The following is a 20,043-nucleotide window of genomic DNA, read 5'->3' on the forward strand; positions in this document are numbered from 1 at the left end:
TAAAATCACAAAGGAAAAAAAAAGGTGGTGTTGGGGGGTGGAGCTTGGAACATTATTCGGAAAATGCCGGGAGCATTTGTCAGAGGGTTTTGGGGTTTTTTGTCAGCGGGATTTTGAAGTCAAAGTGCTGTGTGAAAGCACTTGTCTGAAATAAACTCTGTGAGGTGGTGTTACTGGCATGAACATGACTCCACAGTTGAGCTATCAGGGGGCTGACCAGCTCTAATGAACCCAGGTTTTGGATGCAGAAACAAGCACAGGAGATTGGACAGTGTGTGTTAACAATTACAGGTATTTTATGTGGACGCTTTGTTTTATATATACATGTATATGCATATCCTTATGTCTTCCTGGATTTTGATAAAATTGAATGTGTATGTTTATATGTATGTGGGTATGTGAGTACGAGAGAGAGAGAGAGAGAGAGAGAGAGAGAGAGAGAGAGAGAGAGAGAGAGAGAGAGAGAGAGAGAGAGAGAGAGAGAGAGAGAGAGAGAGAGAGAGAGAGAGACATTTGGCTCAATTACATGCCTTTCAGAACTTCTAACCTAATACCAAAGTTCCCACGTACTTGTGTTGATGTCATTTACACCTGGAGATGGGAACCGTGTATAACCATATGTTACTATGTGGGATTATCAAAACCAGTTCTCTCCACAATGTGTAGGTCTCCCAGACAGTTCTAGGGCACAGCTCACATTCGGTCATCGGTCACATCAGGTCAGGAGCAGCAACCGCTAAAAGCACCAACACCAGCAGGAGGACTCCTGGGCTTACAACCCTACCCTACAGCAGGGAAATTACTTTTCAACATGTTTCATGCTTCATTCTCTCTGTCCTACTAACCTGGAAACACTAAAGCTAGCACACGGGTATATACGCATTTGAGTAAGAGGCAGACAGGGACAGAGAAAGACGGAGTGAGGGGAAAATGAAGCCTAAGAATGGAAATTGAATTTACCATGTGAAAAAGCCATTGAGAATATAGTCAGCTCAAGTCAAAACACTGCTTGACCTCAACAAACTGAGCTAGACAGCAGGGTTTTACCTGGCTATGGTAGTGTTAACGGAAACATGCTCCAGCATACATGTACACACACAAACACACACAATGTGCTATGAAAAAGTGCAATGATTTTAGCCAATAGAAAGTGTGTTCAGGAGTCCAGTTTCATGTGAGAATCTGGGGGAACAGCCGCCAGGACTGTAAATTGACCGGTATTTATTATGAATGAGAACATCTGTCTATTTTCTCAAAACACATGGACATACAAAAAAGATAAATTTAACAGAGAGCAGCAGGGGGAATGCAAGCTCCATCTCTGCAGATTCCATTCTATTAGCTAGTTGTGCTTTGACTGTCTCCCTTTGACACACACTCACAAATTATCCTGCACAGATTGACTCCATGTGGGTTGAGCCATTTTGCACATGTGTGGGCAACATATGATGCACCTGGCACTGCAAATTACCACAAACCGATGACAGAAATTTTGTGTTTTAGATTGTGAGATCTGTGGGTTTAGTAAGTTTTAGATTACCCACTTATCTGAGCTGTTCTGTTCTAATGTTTTTTTCACTTCTCTTCTCAAGACACAATCGTCCTGTGCCGTCACAATGGCTAATCCCGACTAAACAAGAATAAAACACAGTCATGGATTACCATCTCTCCTAGCACCAGAGCAAACATGTACCAGAGAAGGGCTACTATCACACCACCATTGGATGTAAAACAAGCAGCTTTGGCAACAACATTAAGTTTTGCCCCAGTTTTGATCCACAGACCACGGTGACCTCTGCTCTGACAGTTTGGCCAGCTACAGATTTTTTTTTTTTGGACTTTTTACGATTCAGACTTAACTAGAATGGTGTGGCACCGCAAGGGAGATTTTGTAATGACATCATATCTGGCAGGGCACAATGTTCTGTTGCAGTACAAAACTGGAAGCGAGTCCAGAAGATTTTAGTAAGAGACCATTGCTCTGGTTGTTGTAGCAGCTAATGGGCCTGACTTAAAAGAGTGGCAAAATAATCCTGCTCAATATACGGAAAAACAATCATCCTATTTCAAGATGATGTGTTAATGAGAGGAGAGAGGATAAGAGGGCCAAGATGCCGTCATTGTAGGAGGCAGCAGTTTTATGCTGTATCAGGAGTTCAATAAGGTTTTGTAGTTAAACAGCCTTAATTTTTGATTTTGTGTATCTACAAAGAACCCAATGACTTTAACTGATATATGATCAAATTAAGTGTGTGAAATTTGCTGAAAAAACTAAGCAAAAAAAAAAAAAAGGACGGAGAAGGTATTTTTGATAACAGACATGGATGTAGCGACACCCTTGCATAATAGGGAGGTGGCTTTCACTGACAGAAAACCCCACAGCGAGTTATTGTTATTGTCTGCTTTAAAGAAGCTTGTGTGAGGCTTTCAGATGGAAGATTCAAATGCAGACACTCAGCCAGGTACTCAATTAACAATGCTTTTATTCTGGAGGCAAACTCGTAGTCAGGAGACAGGCAGATGGTCATACAAGGCTAAACAATACTCAGGCTATGGTTCTAAAAGAGCAGGCAGTAAACCGAGTCAGAAATACAGGCAACAGATCACACCAGGCAGTTCAAAACAGACAAGTTGGGAGAAAATAACAGACAAGGTGAGCAGACAAGGTAAGCACATTAGAACGATCTGGCAGTGACAGGATGCCTCCTGGCATCCATAGGAGAATGCCAGGCGAGATGCCAGAGGAGAGGACTGGCCAGTGAGGATGGCATTGGTGGAAATCCCAGATGAAGGATGTCTCGTGCCAAAACCTAGCTCCTCTCTTCTGGGCCATCTCCATCCCAGTCCACCAGGTAATGGAGCCACGATGACAAACATTCAGGACAAGGCATCTGATGGTGAAGGCGGGGTAGCTGTCCATGAGGTGAGGAGGTGGAGGAGCTCTGGGTACATGAACAAGAGGACTGACAGACACAGAATTAATGCGGGAAACATGGAACTTTGGGTGAATTTGGACAGTGCGGGTTAAGGTGAGGTGGACTGCTGCTGGGCTTATTACCTGTTGGACAGGTAAGGGGCCATCAAAAAAGGGATAACTTGCAAGACTCCATCCTGAGCGGGAGGTCCGGGTGGAGAGCCATACCTTCTGACCTCAGCAGTAACATGGTGCTGGAGTCATGTGGAGGTCTGCCTGTAGTTGGTACCTTGAAATGCTGCAAAGCAGAGTGGTGTGGGCTTTCCTCCAGGTCCAGTGACAGAGGAAAACAAACTGCTGGGCAGAAGGGACATTGACCGCCTCCTCCTGATCAGAAAAAAGCGAGGGCTGGTCACTGTGGTTGCATTGAAAAGGGGACAGACCAGCGACAGAACTGGGGAGGGTCGTGTGAGCGTATTCCACCCAGATCAACAGCTGGCTCCAGGAGATGGGATTGTTGAGGACAAGGACCTGTTTGACCCGTTTGGTTTGGCCATTGATCTGGGGTTTGAAAACCAGACGGCAGGCTGGTTGTGATGCCCAGTAGCTTGCAGAGGGCCTTTCAGAATTGGGATGTAAACTGGGGACCATGGTCCTGAGACTATGTCGGGGGGAGCCTATGAACTCAGAGGACATGCTGGATCATCAGCTTGGCTGTCTCTCTGGCAGTAGGTAGTTTGGTGTGGGACCATAGATGATGCAGAACAGGGAGTGGCTGAAGGAATCCTGGAGGAGCATGTCGGGGTGACTTGTTTTGGGCAAACACTGGACAGGCTGAGACAAAATAACAGGGGAGTCATCCCATGATGGGCCACCAGAACCATTGGCAGAGGAATGAGAGAGAGTGCTGCTAACATCAAGGTGACAAGTGAGTTGAGTGGGCCCACTGGAGGACTCATGAATGGATATGATTAGGGACAAACAGGCATTTGACTGGGCAGCTGCTGGGATCAGGATGATTTTGAAGTGCCTCTTGGACCACTTCTTCTATAACCCAGGAGATGGCAGCAACAAGACAGGAGCCAGGCAGGATGGTTCAGGATTGCTGTTGTCAGCTGAGATGTGAAATTGTAGGGAGAGGGCATCCAGTTTGGTATTCTTAGACCCAGGTTGGTAGGATAGAGAGAAATTGAATCTGGTGAAGAAAAGGGCCCATCTGGCATGTCAGGAGATGAGGCGTCTAGTAGTGTGGATATACTGGTCTGTCCTAGCTACGAAGGGATGTTAAGCTCCTTCTAACCAATGCCTCTATTCTTCTAGAGCAAGCTTAATGGCTTGAAGCTCACTATTCCCAATGTCACAGTTAGTTTAAGTGGGAGTGAGCCTATATGAATAGAAGACACAGGGGTGAAGTTTTTGGCCCAAATGGGGAACATTGGGATAGAATGCTCTGACCATTCCTGGACTCAGCAGATGCTACCCCTCTTGTTCCTGACTCCCCTGGCAGCCAAGGGAGGGCCCCCTCTGAGCATTCCTGTAGCCGAGGCTGCCATCCCTGAAGTCCAGTGTCTGTTTATCCTAACTCATGCTGTTTTATCTATCCATCTTCCCTGTCTACCATCCTGCTGAGTCTGTCTGCCTGCCCTGTTGTCCTATACAGCCGTTACTGAATCCTCCACAGCTAAAACCGCTGTTCCAGACTCCCCTGTAGCTGAGGGCCACATCTGGCTTCCTGCAGCTGAAGCTGCCATTCTGATTCCCCTGCGGTGAACCCATCTGCATCTGTTCCCCCTTCAACAACAACACCACCGGGAGAAGCCATGACAGTACGCCCCTCCCACAGACACCACCTGGCATCCTAGCGGGTTGCAGGGGCTTCTGGAGCGTAGTTTCATAGCATGGGAAATCAGAGCAGTAACTTGATTTATTTTTGATATTTTCTTCAGCTCTACAATAATTATGTAAGTCTCTCACCAGTAGTACCGCCAGTATTTTTGGCTGGACTGCAACAGCGTCCATCCATCCATCCATTATCTGAACCGCTTATCCTGCTCTCAGGGTCGCAGGGATGCTGGAGCCTATTCCAGCAGTTATTGGGCAGCAGGTGGGGAGATACCCTGGACAGGCCGCCAGGCCATCACAGCCCCCCCCCCACACCCATTCATACCTACGGACAATTTAGTATGGCCAATTCACCTGACTTACATGTCTTTGGACTGTGGGAGGAAACCGGAGCCCCCAGAGGAAACCCACGCAGACACGGGGAGAACATGCAAACTCCAGACAGAGGACGACCTAGGATGACCAAGGTTGGACTACCCTGGGACTCAAACCCAGGACCTTCTTGCTGTGAGGCGACCACGGTAACCACTGCGCCACCGTGCTGTACCGTGCCATCAGGTCCGGGTGGTGTGGCAGTCTATTCCGTTGTCTACCAACATGGGGCTTGCCTGTTTGAATCCCCATGTTACCTCCAGCTTTGTCTGGCGTCCCTACAGACACAATTGGCCGTGTCTGCGGGTGGGCAGCCAGATGTGGGTATGTGTCCTGGTCGCTGCACTAGCGCCTCCTCTGGTCAGTCGAGCCACCTGTTTGGGGGAGAGGGGGAACTGGGGGGAATAACGTGATCCTCCCAAGCTCTATGTCCTCCAAGCAAAACCCTTTCACTGTTAGGTGAAAAGAAGCGGCTGGTGACTCCACATGTATCGGAGGAGGTATGTGGTAGTCTGCAGCCCTCCCCGGCTCGGCAGAGGGGGTGGAGGAGTGGCCAGGATAGCTCGGAGAGTGGGGTGATTGGCCAGGTAGCATTGGGGAGAGAAAAAAAGGGGGGGGGGTCAAAAAAATATAAAGTGAGAACTTCGTCGACCTAAGGCAGTAAAGAATGAAGGAATTCAATAATAGGACAGAGATGTAACTTATGAGCAGATTCAATTTCCTGCTGCACACACACTTTCTCATTGGATAAAGAGCTGGAAATGAAAGTTGTTCGGACAGAATTAGATCAGATATACTTAAACTTAGCTAAAGGTGCCTTTATTAGATCTAGAGCCAGATGGCCTGAAAGATGTGAGGAAAAACCCTAGTTATTGTTTTTCCTCTTGAGAAGAGAAATAAGAGGAGGAAATCTCTAACTCCTGTAAACATTAATGGTGTCCAATGTAAAGATTCTAAACAAATCTCGGATTTTGTCACTTCTTTTAATGAAAAATTATATGAATCCAAATGTAATTTGGGACAATTTTATACAGCAAATTTAAGAAGAAGAAGAGAAAAGATACTTTGTCTTACAGATACACACTAGAACACACTTTATCTTTAATCTTTAATAAAGGCATAAACCTTTAGAGATTTATACCCGTTACTGAGAATTTTTTGGACTATTTAGAAAACAAATCACAGCCGATAAAACCTGAAATGCTGAATTTCTTGATTTTAGTGATATTATTAATATGACCGAAGTAAACACGTTAAAGAAATGCTTAACCACCCTTGATTCAATTTGGAATTTTATATCAAACCACATTTTCGACAACTTTGGAGGTCTTCGTTTTCTACTATTACATAACTATTGACTAACAAGATTACCCATCAAATTATCAAAATTTTACCAGCAGGCTCTTTTGGCTTGAAAAATTTGTGTCCTCAATCCCCTTCCCTCCCATAGGACTTTACTTTGGAATAAAAGACATAGGTGTTGGGAGCAAACCTTTATTTTTCCCCCATGTAGCATTTAAAGAAATATGCCACACTTTTTTTCTCTTTTTTGGGGGGGGGGTGGGTTCCCCGTTCCCCCCTTTTCTCCCCAATTGTATCTGGCCAATTATCCCAATCTTCCGAGCCATCCCAGTCTCTGCTCTACCCCCTCTGCCGATCTGGGGAGGGCTGCAGACTACCACATGCCTCCTCTGATACATGTGGAGTCACCAGCCTGTATGAGGCTCTGAAAGTTAAGGACCCCTAGGGCCTGGTGGTCTGGTCAGAAGAGAGAAATCAGGTGTTCGAGGACGCTAAGGCTGACGCCGCCTTGTTGGCGCACCCATCACCAACTGCCCCAGTAGAACTCACCACAGATGCCTCAGATTATGCCGTGGGGGCAGTGTATGAGCAGTGGGTGGGTGGAGCCTGGCAGCCGCTCGCTTTTTTCAGCCGCCAGCTATGCAGCAGTGAGAGGAAGTACAGCACCTTTGAACGGGAGCTTCTTGGCCTGTTTCTCATCATCCACCACTTCTGGTTCCTGCTGGAAGGCCGCTGGCTCTCTGTGTTTGTGGACCACAAGCTGCTGACATTCACCATGGCCAAAGCCACCAAGCTGTGGTCTGGGCGCCAGCAGCTCCAGCTATCTTACATCTCTGTGTTAACCGTGGACATCCGGCACGTCACCGGCAAGGACAACTTTGTCACCGACTGCCTCTCCCAGGCGGTGGTGGGGGCTGTCCACTTGGGACTCGACTATGCTTTCATGGCTGCAGACCAGACTGATGACATGGAAGTGCAGGCCCACCAGACCACTGACACTGGGCTGCAGTTGAAGGATGTTGTGTTTCACGATGCCGGAGCCACACTTCTCTGTGACATCTCCACGGGTCAGCCGCGGCACATGGTGCCCACTGGCTGGTGGTGGAGGGTTTTCGACGCCATCCATGACCTTTCACACTCAGGCATGAAGGTGTCAACAAAGTTGGTGGGGGCCAAGTTCGTGTGGCATGGCCTCAGGAAGGACATCAAGGACTGTGGCGTGTCAGTGCTCCAAGGTTCACCACCACACTAAAGGCACCCCTGGCACCATTCCTGGTGCCCGGGAGGCGTTTCGACCATGTCAATGTGGACCTAGTGGGACCCCCTTCCCTCCTCCCGTGGTTTCACTCACCTCCTCACCATGGTGGACAGGACCACCAGGTGGCCAGAGGCTATTCCGTTGTCATCCACCACGTCTACTGCGGTGGCCCGGGTGTTCATCGGGTCCTGGGTAGCCTGGTTTGGCATGCCATCTGACCTCACTTCTGACCATGGCCTGCAGTTCACATCTGAGCTCTGGACTGCAGTCACTGAAAGCCTAGGGGTGAAGCTCCACCACACCACGGCATACAACCCACAGGGCAACGGTTTATGTGAGCGGTTTCATTGTTCGACGAAGGCCGCTCTTCGGGCCAGCCTCGCAGACAGCAGCTGGGTTGACCGGCTCCCATGGGTCATGCTTGGCCTGCGGACCGCCCCTAAGGAAGACCTCCAGTCCTCGTCGGCCGAGCTGGTTTACGGCCAGCCACTGCGGGTCACGGGGGAATTTTTCCCAGACGGCGTGGCACCCTGGTCTGATCCCAGCCAACAGACTGTTTTCCAGGCCGGTGCCAGCATTTTCACTCCAGTTCCCACTTAACCGCACAGCTTCCCTCAGTCTTATGTCCCCAAGGGGTATGTCTTCATCCAGCATGACACCCACCGTCACCCCCTGCGGCTTTCCTATGACGGTCCCTTCTGCATCCTGGCAGTGGGGACTAAGAACTTTGTGGTGGACTTGGGTGGTAAGCCAGAGCGGGTTTCAGTGGATCACCTCAAGCTGGCTCACCTGGACCTGGACAGGCCGGTTCAATTGGCTCAGCCCCATCGGCATGGATGCCCCCCTGCCCCTACACCCTTCAAGAGGAGCCATTTTGGCCGCATTATTCGTCCCCCGCCACGTTTATTTTTTTATTGTTTTATTTTTTCTCCTTTTTGTCATGGTGAATTCGGGGGAGGGGGGCTGTGTAGTGACCTACTTTGACATTAAGTATTCACCATGTGGAAGAGACGGTCCCTTTAAGACAGTGGGTTCAGGAGTTAACAGGGGGGATTGTGGGTAAACTTGAGGGCGTGGTTTTAGAATATAAATTTGTTTTGTGGAAAAGAGTTGATAAGCCACAGCATGAATATATGGGAAAGAGTAATAGAAGCTAGGTTAAGAGGAGCGGTGACGATTAGCAAGCAGCAGTATGGTTTCATGCCACAAAAGAGCACTAGAGATGTGATGTTTGCTTTGAGAATGTTGATGGAGAAGTAAAGAGAAGGCCAGAAGGAGTTACATTGTGTCTTTGTAGATTTAGAGAAAGCACACGACAGAGTGCCGAGAGAGGAGGTGTGGTATTGTATGAGGAAATCCGGAGTTGCATAGAAGTATGCAAGGAGTAGAGATGACGAAGACGGATGAGTTTAAATACTTGAGGTTAACTGTTCAAAGTAACGGGGAGTGTGGAAGAGAGGTGAAGAAGAGAGCGCAGGCAGGGTGGAGTGGGTGGAGAAGTGTGTCAGGAGTGATTTGTGACAGAAGGGTACCAGGAAGAGTTAAAGTGGATGTTTACAAGATGGTAGTGAGACCAGCTATGTTATATGGTTTGGAGACAGTGGCACTGATGAAAAGACAAGAGGCGGGGGCAGGAGGTGGCACAGTTGAAGATGCTAAGATTTTTATTGAGAGTGACGAAGAAGGACAGGATTAGGAATGATTACATTAGAGGGACAGCTCAGGTTGGACAATTGGAGACAAGGCAAGAGAGGCAAGATTGAGATGGCTTGGACATGTGTGGAGGAGAGACGCTGGGTATATTGGGTTAAGGATACTGAATATGGAGCTGCTAGGGAAGAGGAAAAGAGGAAGGCCAAAGAGGAGGTTTATGGATGTGGTGAGGGAAGACATGCACGTGGCTTATTTGACAGAGGAAGATGCAGAAGACAGGAAGACATGAAATTGAAGATGCACTGTGGCGACCCCTAATGGGAGCAGCCGAAAGTAGTAATAGTAGTAGTAGTTTTGTGGAATAAACGATCCCACGGCTGTGTGGTCAAAAGCAGAAGTGGACTCGTCTCCTTTCTTTCATCCTCCACAATATAGAGAACATCTGTGTCTTCTGTGAGCATAATATGGAAACTCTTTTCCATATATCTTTTGACTAAAACTTTTTTGACATAACGCAGAATGAATTCTGGAAAGACCTATCTTTCTACATTTTTCAGTTTGTTAAAGTAGTCTATTGCTTTATTCTGAAAGAAATTATATGATGAAAATGAGGGAGATAAGAATTTGAAGTGGTTAACTTCTTAGGAAAATTCTATATACATTAACATACATTTTCTAAATCCATTCCCACTTTTTGCCCTTCCTTGTGGAAGTTGATGCCCTCTTAATCCCTTTACAGTAGACAAAAGCAAAAAAGAAGTTGCTATATCATTATCAAAAAGTGTTATTATTATGCAAAGACGAAAACCTCTAAATGCTGTTTTGTTGTATATTTTTGCTTTATCTCATTCGCTTTCTTCTTCACTCCTTTTGTCCTTCTTTTCCCTTTTTCATTTTTCATTTCCTTCAATTCTTCATTAATCTAAAGTAATTAATTGTTGTACATTACTAGTTTGTATAGCTCCAGATTGTTGTAATTCAATTTGTTTTATCTATACAGTTTAAGGAAAAAAAAATAATGAGGATGAGGGCATGTGGTAGGTGCAATACTCACTACTGCCCACACAAGAAACATGTGACACCCCCCCCCCTTTTTCTCCACAACTGTATCCGACCAATTACTCCACTCTTCCAAGCCGTCCCAGTCGCTGCTCCACCCCCTCTGTCAATCTGGGGAGGTCTGCAGACTACCACATGCCTCCTCTGATACACGTGGAGTCGCCAGCCGCTTCTTTTCACCTGAGAGTGAGAAGTTTCGTCAGGGGGGCGTAGCGCGTGGGAGGATCACGTTATTCCCCCTAGTCCCCCCTCCTCCCAGAACAAGCACCCAACTGACCAGAGGAGGCACTAGTGCAGCGACCAGAACACATACCCACATCCAGCTTCCCACCCGCAGACACAGCCAATTGTGTCTGTAGGGATGCCTGACCAAGCCGGAGGTAACACGGGGATTCGCTGTCTACGTTTTTCTGCATCACATCAACTTTTTTAGCAAGAGTGTATCATTCTTCTACTTCTTCTTTCAGCTTGTTCCCCGTTTTCCGGATTGTACAGTTTTCATCAGCACGCTATACCAATCGCAGCTGTTGTTAACCTGGGCCTCAGCCAATCCCGTAGAGCCACGACTGATTCGGTATGGTCTTGTCAAGCCGCATAATGATTTCGCAAAATTTTATGCCAGATGCCTTTCCTGACACAACCACTAACCCTATGAATGGGGGCACAGGTAAAGCGCTGGATGCCATCCATGGACTTGTGAATATGCGTGTCGCTATAGTTAATCCTTCTTCTACAACAGGCACAAAATGTGTTGCTACATGAGTGTTTGCATACTGAAGAAACTGGGAGATTTTTTTTTTCCTTCCCATCTGTAAATATTCCCATCTGCAACATCAGTAAGATCAACAGTCAAATCCGTAGAAAACCTCCTTATTAAAGTGTAAGACACCTCACTCTCAACCTCTGATCTCTTCTGAGTAAAAGCCTCATGAAAGAGTTTAAGTCTGTGTGATTTAAACGCATCACCACATCTTCTCTTGCTCCATCAAAAACTAAGAAGCAACCGTCGGTGTTGAATAGCCACTGGGAAATACAGTCTGTGGTTAGGTTTATGGCTTTTACAATCTTTTCAGGCATCTACATTTGCACATGCCAGGAGTGTTCGGTGAATATACTTCCTCAGGGTTTTTTATTCCACATTGTAAACTTCAAGGAAGAAAACTTTAGCCGTACAGAATATCTGTATTGTTTCATGCACAGGGCTTCTGAATGGGATACAGATGACAAAAGACAGGAGGTGATCTTATATTACTATATACACCTCATGCAACTGTAATACACATACAAAAACCTTGAAAGGACAAATTTTAGAGTAGGAAAACATTAAAGGTGTATGAACACATTCACATACACGCGGGTAGCAATGTGCCAGCGAAAATAAATTAGATTTTTGTTGCTGCTTTCAGAAAATCTAGTTGTTTGCAGCAGCCTTGCTTTTGTTCCGATTGTTTTCAATATCAGCTATCCTAAACACAAAAACGTTAAAAGTATTTTAAAACCTCCTTTGAGTTTACTAATACAGCCTTTTACACTGAAATAGCACAAAGAGAAAGACATGAATAGCCCTAATTAATGAAACTTCCATCATGGTCAGGGTTAGCAGGGGGAAAAAAATATATACACAGATACAGGAAAAAAAAGTTTTAATGCATTGCAGTAGAGGTCTGTTTCGTGCGTCGTGCACTCATCAGCTGCTAAGTTGAGCACTTATAACACCATTGACGGTTTCGGAAAAAAACGATATATATATATAAAACTTTGTTAAAAGAAACACTCAATGGTAGGGAAAGTGCTCAAACAAATAAGGAACTTCTTTATGAGACAGTACAAGCCTGTTTCATGCCATAAGCAATCATCAGCATATATATATTTATATATGTGTGTGTGTGTGTGTGTGTGTATGTATGTATGTATGTATGTATGTATGTATGTATGTATGTATGTATGTATGTATGTATGTATGTATATGTTTGTTTGTTTGTTTGTTTGTTTTTTCATGGAACCATCCTAATTTCAGAATTGGTCAACTTTCACCTAAAGTACTACTTGATCAATTGATATCACACTAATGGAGTATGCTTAGGCTGCTCAGCTCTATAGAAAAGGAATGCTGTTCCAGTACTGAGTTGCTCAACTTGATGACAGGGTTGTTACATTACATTCAAATGCATGGCGAGCACATCATCATGTCTATTTTGAACTCATTAGGTTACTATCCATCTTGCCATTACTGTTGCAGCTACAGATGGAACAAAAACAAAAATGCTATGCCCTTACGTTGCTGATGAATTATATGACCAAAAAAGTTCAGCAGCAACCATTTCTGCTCTTACAAAGAAGGAAACAATGAGACTTGTGTTCAGCGAGCGACTGGAAGGCATTTTGCCAAACAAAACGAGGAGACTCTCTGCTGTGGGGGCAGCATTGTTTGTGAAGTTGGTCGGGACATAAATGTTCTAATGTTATATGATCCAACTGTATGATCACCATCACCTGCATATGCATGCACACACACACATGTCCACGCACGTCCTTTTAGCGATCATGTATTTCTGCAATCTATTACCATTTCTACATTTATTGGCCAAAATGTGACAACAAACCAAACCTATTTGATAATTTTCAGAGGGAGGAGTATCCCATTAACTCAAAAATGGGTAAATTACTCTTTGTTATTTTTAGCCCCAACGAAACACATAATGTACTAAAAGCAACCGAGAGAGCTTTTTTTCCATTTCACAAACACTGCCGAGGAACAGCCATTGTCAACCCAGAAAGATGTTGAGAAGTTAATCCATGCTTTCTTCTTAAGTAGACTTGACTCCTGCTATGCTCTTTACTGGCCTTCCCCAAAAGTTACAGCTACCGCTATACAAGCACAACTACGAATACAACTAAGGTGCAACTTAAATGTGCTGCTAGACTTTTGACAAATTCAAGGAAGAAAGAGCATATTACGCTAATGTTTAGCCACTATGCACTGCCTCCCTGTTTCTTTTGGGACTGATTTTAAAGTACTTTTAATCGTATATTAAGCACTTAATGATTTAGGACCAGCCTACATTAGAATTGCCTTGCTTTTTTATATGTCCCCGAACAAAACCTCAGATCCTCTGCAGCTGTTTTTTTTATTATTAGCTATTTAGAAGCATACTCATAAAAACCTGGAGATATAGGTGTTTTTAACTATGCCCCCAGACTCTGAAAATCCCTACCTACCGCTATTAAAGAGGCTGACACAGTGGGAATTTTAAGACAAAAGAAGTTATCCTTAATATTTCTTTTTCAGTTTTGGTGTATTTGGCATCATCTGGTGGTCACAATAGTTTGTTTTCAAACTGCAAATCCCACATTTCTATTCAAAACGTACCCAGAAGGCATTCACGAAGCTTTTCTCCTTTTCTGACCATCACAAATTTTGGTGAAACCCTGACAAGATGTTCCCATGGTAGAGTGCATGTTTTAGAGAAAGACGACTGATCAACAATCTATTGAGAAATATATCAATCCATATCAAACACTTAATTAAACCTAATTAAACTTTCGATAATGTTTAGCTTTGTATTATCGTGGCGATGGCTTTCTATTTGGATTACAAATGCAAGAGCCTTCTTCTTCTCTTTCATTTGTGATAGACGATGTATTTTCCTGTGCGAGTGTGCCAATACATCTGAATACTTGGCAGGAACGGCGGACCCCACAAGCACCATTAAAAATAGCATATAGAGAAGCAATTATAAAACGCTAATACATTGAGTGGCTGTCGCTATGAAAGTGCCAGTGTGAAAAAGTATTACATATTGCATTTCTCGACGGGAAAAAAACATGGATAACCACTTTAAACTTATCATATTTAACCTTCCCTTGATTTAATTTGCACACATTTCACTTTTACTGACACCACCCTTATTATATACTATATTATACACTTCTACTTTTATCATACTGTTTTATTGTACATTTCATTTTGTCCTTGTATTGTCCTATCTTTCATACTTTTTTTTAGACAATCAGACAATGGTCTGATTGTATTTGTTTAACCTGTTCATTTATTGTATAGTCCATGCATGATCTGATACCACCATATTGGTTTTGCTCCCACGACATGATTAATGCTGCTCTGGGACCATCATTGCAATGGACCAATCACGTTGTTGTGATGTCGTGCCTTTGTGACATGGGGAAAAAGGCTGGGAAAATGCCATAGCTAACCTAACATAACCTCAACCTAACCCCTAAACTTAAGTGCACTTAAGTAGTGCATTTTGAGCACTAAACTACATTTATATGTGAAAGATGCTATAGAAATAAATAACTATTATTAATAATAATATGAATAAGTAGTGCACTGACAGACCCTAAATATTGGTGGGAACTTGTCTCCCCACCTTCTTCACCTCATTGCTATGCAAAACCTTCAATAACAGCATCTTAAAAGCCATTTCTCCCAGTAATACAGGGCCTAAACAGTCACACTGAGCAGACGTTTATTTTGACAGGTAATTAATCATCTTACCTTTATGTTTGAGAACCACAGGTCATTCTCATGTAATGTTGCCACATAGATAGAGCACAAAAGGCCCAGGCCTACAGACACCGACCAGCCAGCTGACGTCCAGACTATTGATGCCCATGACCAGTCATCTGGAAGAAGAATTTAATATTTCAATTAGGTATCGCTATCCTGTAAACATTTAACCACTATGAAACTCTCAAACTTAACAGCTTTTTTTCCTTCTCCCTTGACCCGAGTTCTTACAACATGACCTTCATATGGAAAGTTGAATGATGCCACTTACTGCCTACAAAACCCTTTGTTTTCTGATATGGATGGGTTATGACCAGAGAATTCTAATCTTTCTTTGGGGGATAAGAGTGAAGTTTAAATTGATAGTGTTTTTGGGAGGGGGCATCAACAAACTTGACCCTGCAACAGCAAAGGTTTAAGAGCGGAGTGTTTCTGTCAGGTGCGCTGCATATTAAAAGAAAAGGAAATGTGGGGTGGAGGACGAGCGACTCACTGTCAACTGTCTTCTCTGAATGATGGTCAGTACAACAGTTTGACTTCTGAGTGTGTAAGTCAGAGCCAAGAGGGGGCTCTTTGCCCCTGCTGCTCTTCCTCTGGCGCAGAATCGTCATGACACTGGAACCACAGAGACTAGGTTACAATATGAGCTATAGAATAATAACAATAATAATAATAATAATAACAGAATTGCATTACTATAGTACTTTTCAAAACGAAAAGTTAAAAGTGGTTTATAGACATTGTGAATAAACAAAATGGACAAGCAAATAAATAAATACATAAGAGCAAATAGTCATAGACTTTAGGATATCGGGGAAACAGTTAATGGACGTCTAATTAATGTACAAACTCAACAGCCATGCGCTCTCGCGCGCTCTCTCTCTCTCTCTCTCTCTCTCTCTCTCTCTCTCTCTCTCTCTCTCTCTCTCTCTCTCTCTCTCTCTCTCTCTCTCTCTCTCTCTCTCTCTCTCTCTCTCTCACTCTCTCTCTATGTTTTCCCACGGTATCGCTGAGACGCCCCGACGGCCATCGTAACGGACGGTCGCTGTCGCTTATCAAGTTGATCCCGTTCATTCTCTAATATTTTTTCAAGTCACAACACAAGCAAAACAAAAAAGCAACCCAACCACAGAGGAGAAACACATGAAGATGGGCGTTCACGGCCAAATACACGCAACATGCGAGCACCCGTACGCGCGAACACATGCAGGCACGCGCGACGTTATCGTTGCATCGCTGTGATCTGAGGAAATCAAACTCGTAACCACACGAGTGCAGTTGCTTGTTTGTTTGATTATTTTCCTTTTTTCCCAAATCAACGCCTATCATTTCATTCATTCATTCACTGAGAGACGGACAGACAGGCCTGCTTTGCGCCGGCGTTTCCTAGTCACGTCGCTGCTGGAATGACATGAAATCTCAGATCCAATCACTCCGCCCATCTCGGCCGCCTCGGACGGACAAGCACATGTTTTGTTTGGTTTTGTTTCCTGACAACAACAAAAAAACACACACAAAAAACACAAAAAAAAAAACCGGATTTCATTACACTCTAACCATACGTTTTAAGCCTCACCCTCCTATACAGCGTGTTGCAGGATGGTCCAATGGACGGCCGGTCTCTCTCTCGCTCGCTCGCTCTCTCTCTCTCTCTCTCTCTCCCTCTCTTCTCTACTCCTCTTTTCGTCTCGTGTAGATGTATAGCCGATGCATGCGCAGCTGAGTGGAGTCAGTCGCAACGCGGGCACGGAGCGCCGCTGCGGATCAACACGCAGCCTTACGGAAACTGTTGTTTTAATTTCCCTTTGTTTCAAATTCAAATGTCCTCGGCTCGCTCCACTTTAGCAATGTATGCAATCGCAGATTGCACGCCGCCGTCCGGGGGGGGGAGGGGAAATAACCTATGAAATGAATGAAAATAACCTGAATGCCAAGACTACTATCCCAATACAAAGCGAAGCAAGCGTTTCCATCACGTTAAAGGGACGCCACCGGGAAACCACTCTTAACGCCCTTATAGAAGAAACAAACGTGGGGCTCTGAATCTGTTGAGAGGTCCATACGGCCACCGACGACCATCTCGTGTCGGCTGTCTGAAGCTGATTTGGCCATTGTTATGGAATGCAATGTAATAAAACTGAAATCGAACAGAATATGTGAACTTTTTTCTTTCATTTATTCAAATACATTTGAGGAATGCGAGCCCTTGTAAGGGTGTGATAATATAAGGACCAAGTCAAGCCAATTTTATTTGTATAGCCCAATTTTTGACCAACACAAACATAGAGACTAAAAGGGAAATTGCCTTGATTCAAGGTCTAACAGTTAACATTCTCAAAAAACAAAAAAACAAAACAAAAAAAAAGAAAATCAAGGGGGATGTTGAGGTGGGGTCAACCGTGTGTGTGTCCGCGCGCACGTGTGTGGAGGGGGATCACTAATCACTTTTTAAACTTTACCATGTAGGCCTATATAAAGAACTATTTGAGCGCTCACAAAAAACATGTCTATGTCTCTTGTGGTTAATTTTGTGATTCGACTCTTGTGTTATTTATTATATAACACAGCATACATTTTGTAATTATATAGTCATGCTTTGGACTGTGTTAAGCGTTGATTTTATTACGCTACATTAACAATGTCCACAGAACTCCTAGAATCTCTTATTTCGCATGTATAAGTCAGTCCTTGTGTATATATGTGAAGATTGTTGTGTTGTAGTGCTGTTATTCTATGTTAAGTACACTGAGAGAGCCATGAAACTAGAGTCAAAATCCCATGTTGTGCAAACCAACATGGCCAATAAACATGATTCTGGTTGTGATTCTAAGAACACAAATATGGGTAGAATTTAAATATTGGCGTGGCTCGGTGGCACTGGGGGAGTTTGCGTGCTCTCTCCAGGCCTGTCGGTCTGTACTCTGCATGTTTCTCCCCCGTGCTCACATGGGTTTCCCCCAACATCGAAAAGAACCCGAATGAAAAACACGCAGGACGCTTGCCTTTCCTGTACCTGACCACGACATGGATATCCATCTGGAGTTGGTCCCCAGGCACCGAAGGAAAGGGCTGCCCACTGCCCCTAGCTGCCCCTGGAGGAAGGACAGCATGATGAGAAAATGTAGAATGAACATTTCTTAAGCCGCCACTCCCTGCACGTGTGTGTGTGTGTGTGTGTGTGTGTGTGTGTGTGCGTGCGTGCGTGCGTGCGTGCGTGTGCGTGTGTGTGTGTGTGTGTGTGTGCTGGTTCCAGAATGTAGCTGTAAAATGGAAAAAAAAGTCTCTCCTTTTTCTCGTCTTGTCGTCTACTTCTTCTTCTTCTAATTCTAATAAGATACATCACATAGCGCCATTAACCCAAAGGGGATGGAAAAGGGGATGGCACTTTTACAAAGGATTTTTTTTTTTGGTCAAGTTGTTTGATATGGGAGATGGCATTCATTTGCATTCCCCCTCAGATCTACCCCTGGATACATGATTCAAAATGGTTTGCCTTGTTATTGCCTACAGAGTATCTGCAGCGCCACAGGGAGGGCTGACCATTCTTACTTCAGTCCCCCACCTACGCCTAAGAGTTCGGAGTCCTACACCGCTGGTCAAGGTGATGATTTTTGAACTAGCAAACAGATCCCAATACAGATATCGAAGGCTACTGAAGCCTATTGTTTGTTTGTTCATTTGTTTTTGCTTGTTTTCACTCTCTTAACCTCAAAGCTAGAATTGATAAGGGGGGGGGGTTGCTTGTTAAATTTTACTCCTTATTCGGCATTCAAAGTGGCTCAGTCTTGGCACTTATGTTGCTCTTCTTGTGCAACAGCAGCCTGTGCAGAACATACAGAGAATGAAGATCCCTATGGCCACTGGATTTTATACCAGCCACAACTACACTGCTCAAAAAAATAAAGGGAACACATAAGCAATGCAATGTAGCTCCAAGTCAATCACACTTTTGAGATATCAACCTGTCCAGTTAGGAAGCAACACTGACTTGTGAATCAATTTCACCTTTTGGTAAATTGTCTAATTTCCACCAGGTGGAAATTAGACAATTTGCAAGACAACCCCTATAACAGGAATGGATTTGCAGGTGGTGGCCACAGACCATTTGCCTGTCCTCATCTTTTCTGGCTGATCTTTGGTTAGTTTTTCATTTTGCTAGTGCCCGCACCACTAAAGGTGGCATGAGGCGGTATCCGCAACCTACAGAAGTTGCTCAGGTAGTGCAGCTCATCCAGGATGGCACATCAATGCGTGCTGTGGCAAGAAGACTTGATGTCTCCCAGCACAGTGTCCAGAGCATGGAGGAGGTACCAGGAGACAGGCCAGTACACCAGGAGACGTGGAGGGGGCCGCAGGAGGACAACAACCCCGCAGCAGGACCGCTATCTGGTCCTTTGTGCAAGGAGGAACAGGAGGAGCACTGCCGGAGCCCTACAAAACGACCTTCAACAGGCCACTAATGTGCAGGTTTCTGCTCAAACAGTGAGAAACAGAATGCATGAGGATGGTATGAGGGCCCGACGTCCACAATTGGGGCCTGTGCTCACAGCCCAACACCGTGCAGCCCGATTGACCTTTGCCAGAGAACATCTTGGTTGGCAGATTCGCCATTGGCGCCCTGTGCTCTTCACAGATGAGAGCAGGTTCACACTGAACACATGTGACAGACGTGAGAGAGTCTTGAGACGCTGTGGAGAACGTTCTGCTGCCTGCAACATCCTCCAGCATGACCGGTTTGGCGGTGGGTCAGTGATGGTCTGGGGAGGCATATCCTTGGAGGGCCGCACAGACCTCTACGTGCTAGCCAGAGGTACCATGACTGCCATTAGGTACCGGGATGAGATCCTCAGACCCATTGTCAGACCATATGCTGGTGCAGTGGGCCCTGGGTTCCTGCTCATGCATGACAATGCTCGTCCTCATGTGGCCAGAGTGTGTCAGCAGTTCCTGTATGTCGAGGGCATTGATGCTATGGACTGGCCTGCACGTTCCCCAGACCTGAATCCAATCGAGCACCTCTGGGACATCATGTCTCGTACCATCCGCCAACACGATGTCGCACCACAGTCTGTCCAGGAGTTGACCGATGCCCTGATCCAGGTCTGGGAGGAGATC

General features: G+C 45.0%; 1 protein-coding gene across 1 annotated transcript in view; it reads right to left on the reverse strand.

Moving 5' to 3' along the window:
* The window catches only part of dpy19l3 (dpy-19 like C-mannosyltransferase 3), an 81,977-nt gene extending 66,438 nt beyond the window's left edge, over positions 1-15,539 (reverse strand). The window contains exons 1-2 of the mRNA XM_056278391.1: positions 15,422-15,539; positions 14,917-15,044 (exon numbers count right to left, since the gene is read on the reverse strand). Coding sequence (XP_056134366.1) covers positions 14,917-15,044; positions 15,422-15,539 — 246 coding nt within the window. The remainder of the gene's footprint in view (positions 1-14,916; positions 15,045-15,421) is intronic.
* Between the last annotated feature and the right edge of the window lie 4,504 nt (positions 15,540-20,043).

Source organism: Lampris incognitus, chromosome 4 (assembly GCF_029633865.1).
Source record: "Lampris incognitus isolate fLamInc1 chromosome 4, fLamInc1.hap2, whole genome shotgun sequence".
Taxonomy (NCBI): domain Eukaryota; kingdom Metazoa; phylum Chordata; class Actinopteri; order Lampriformes; family Lampridae; genus Lampris; species Lampris incognitus.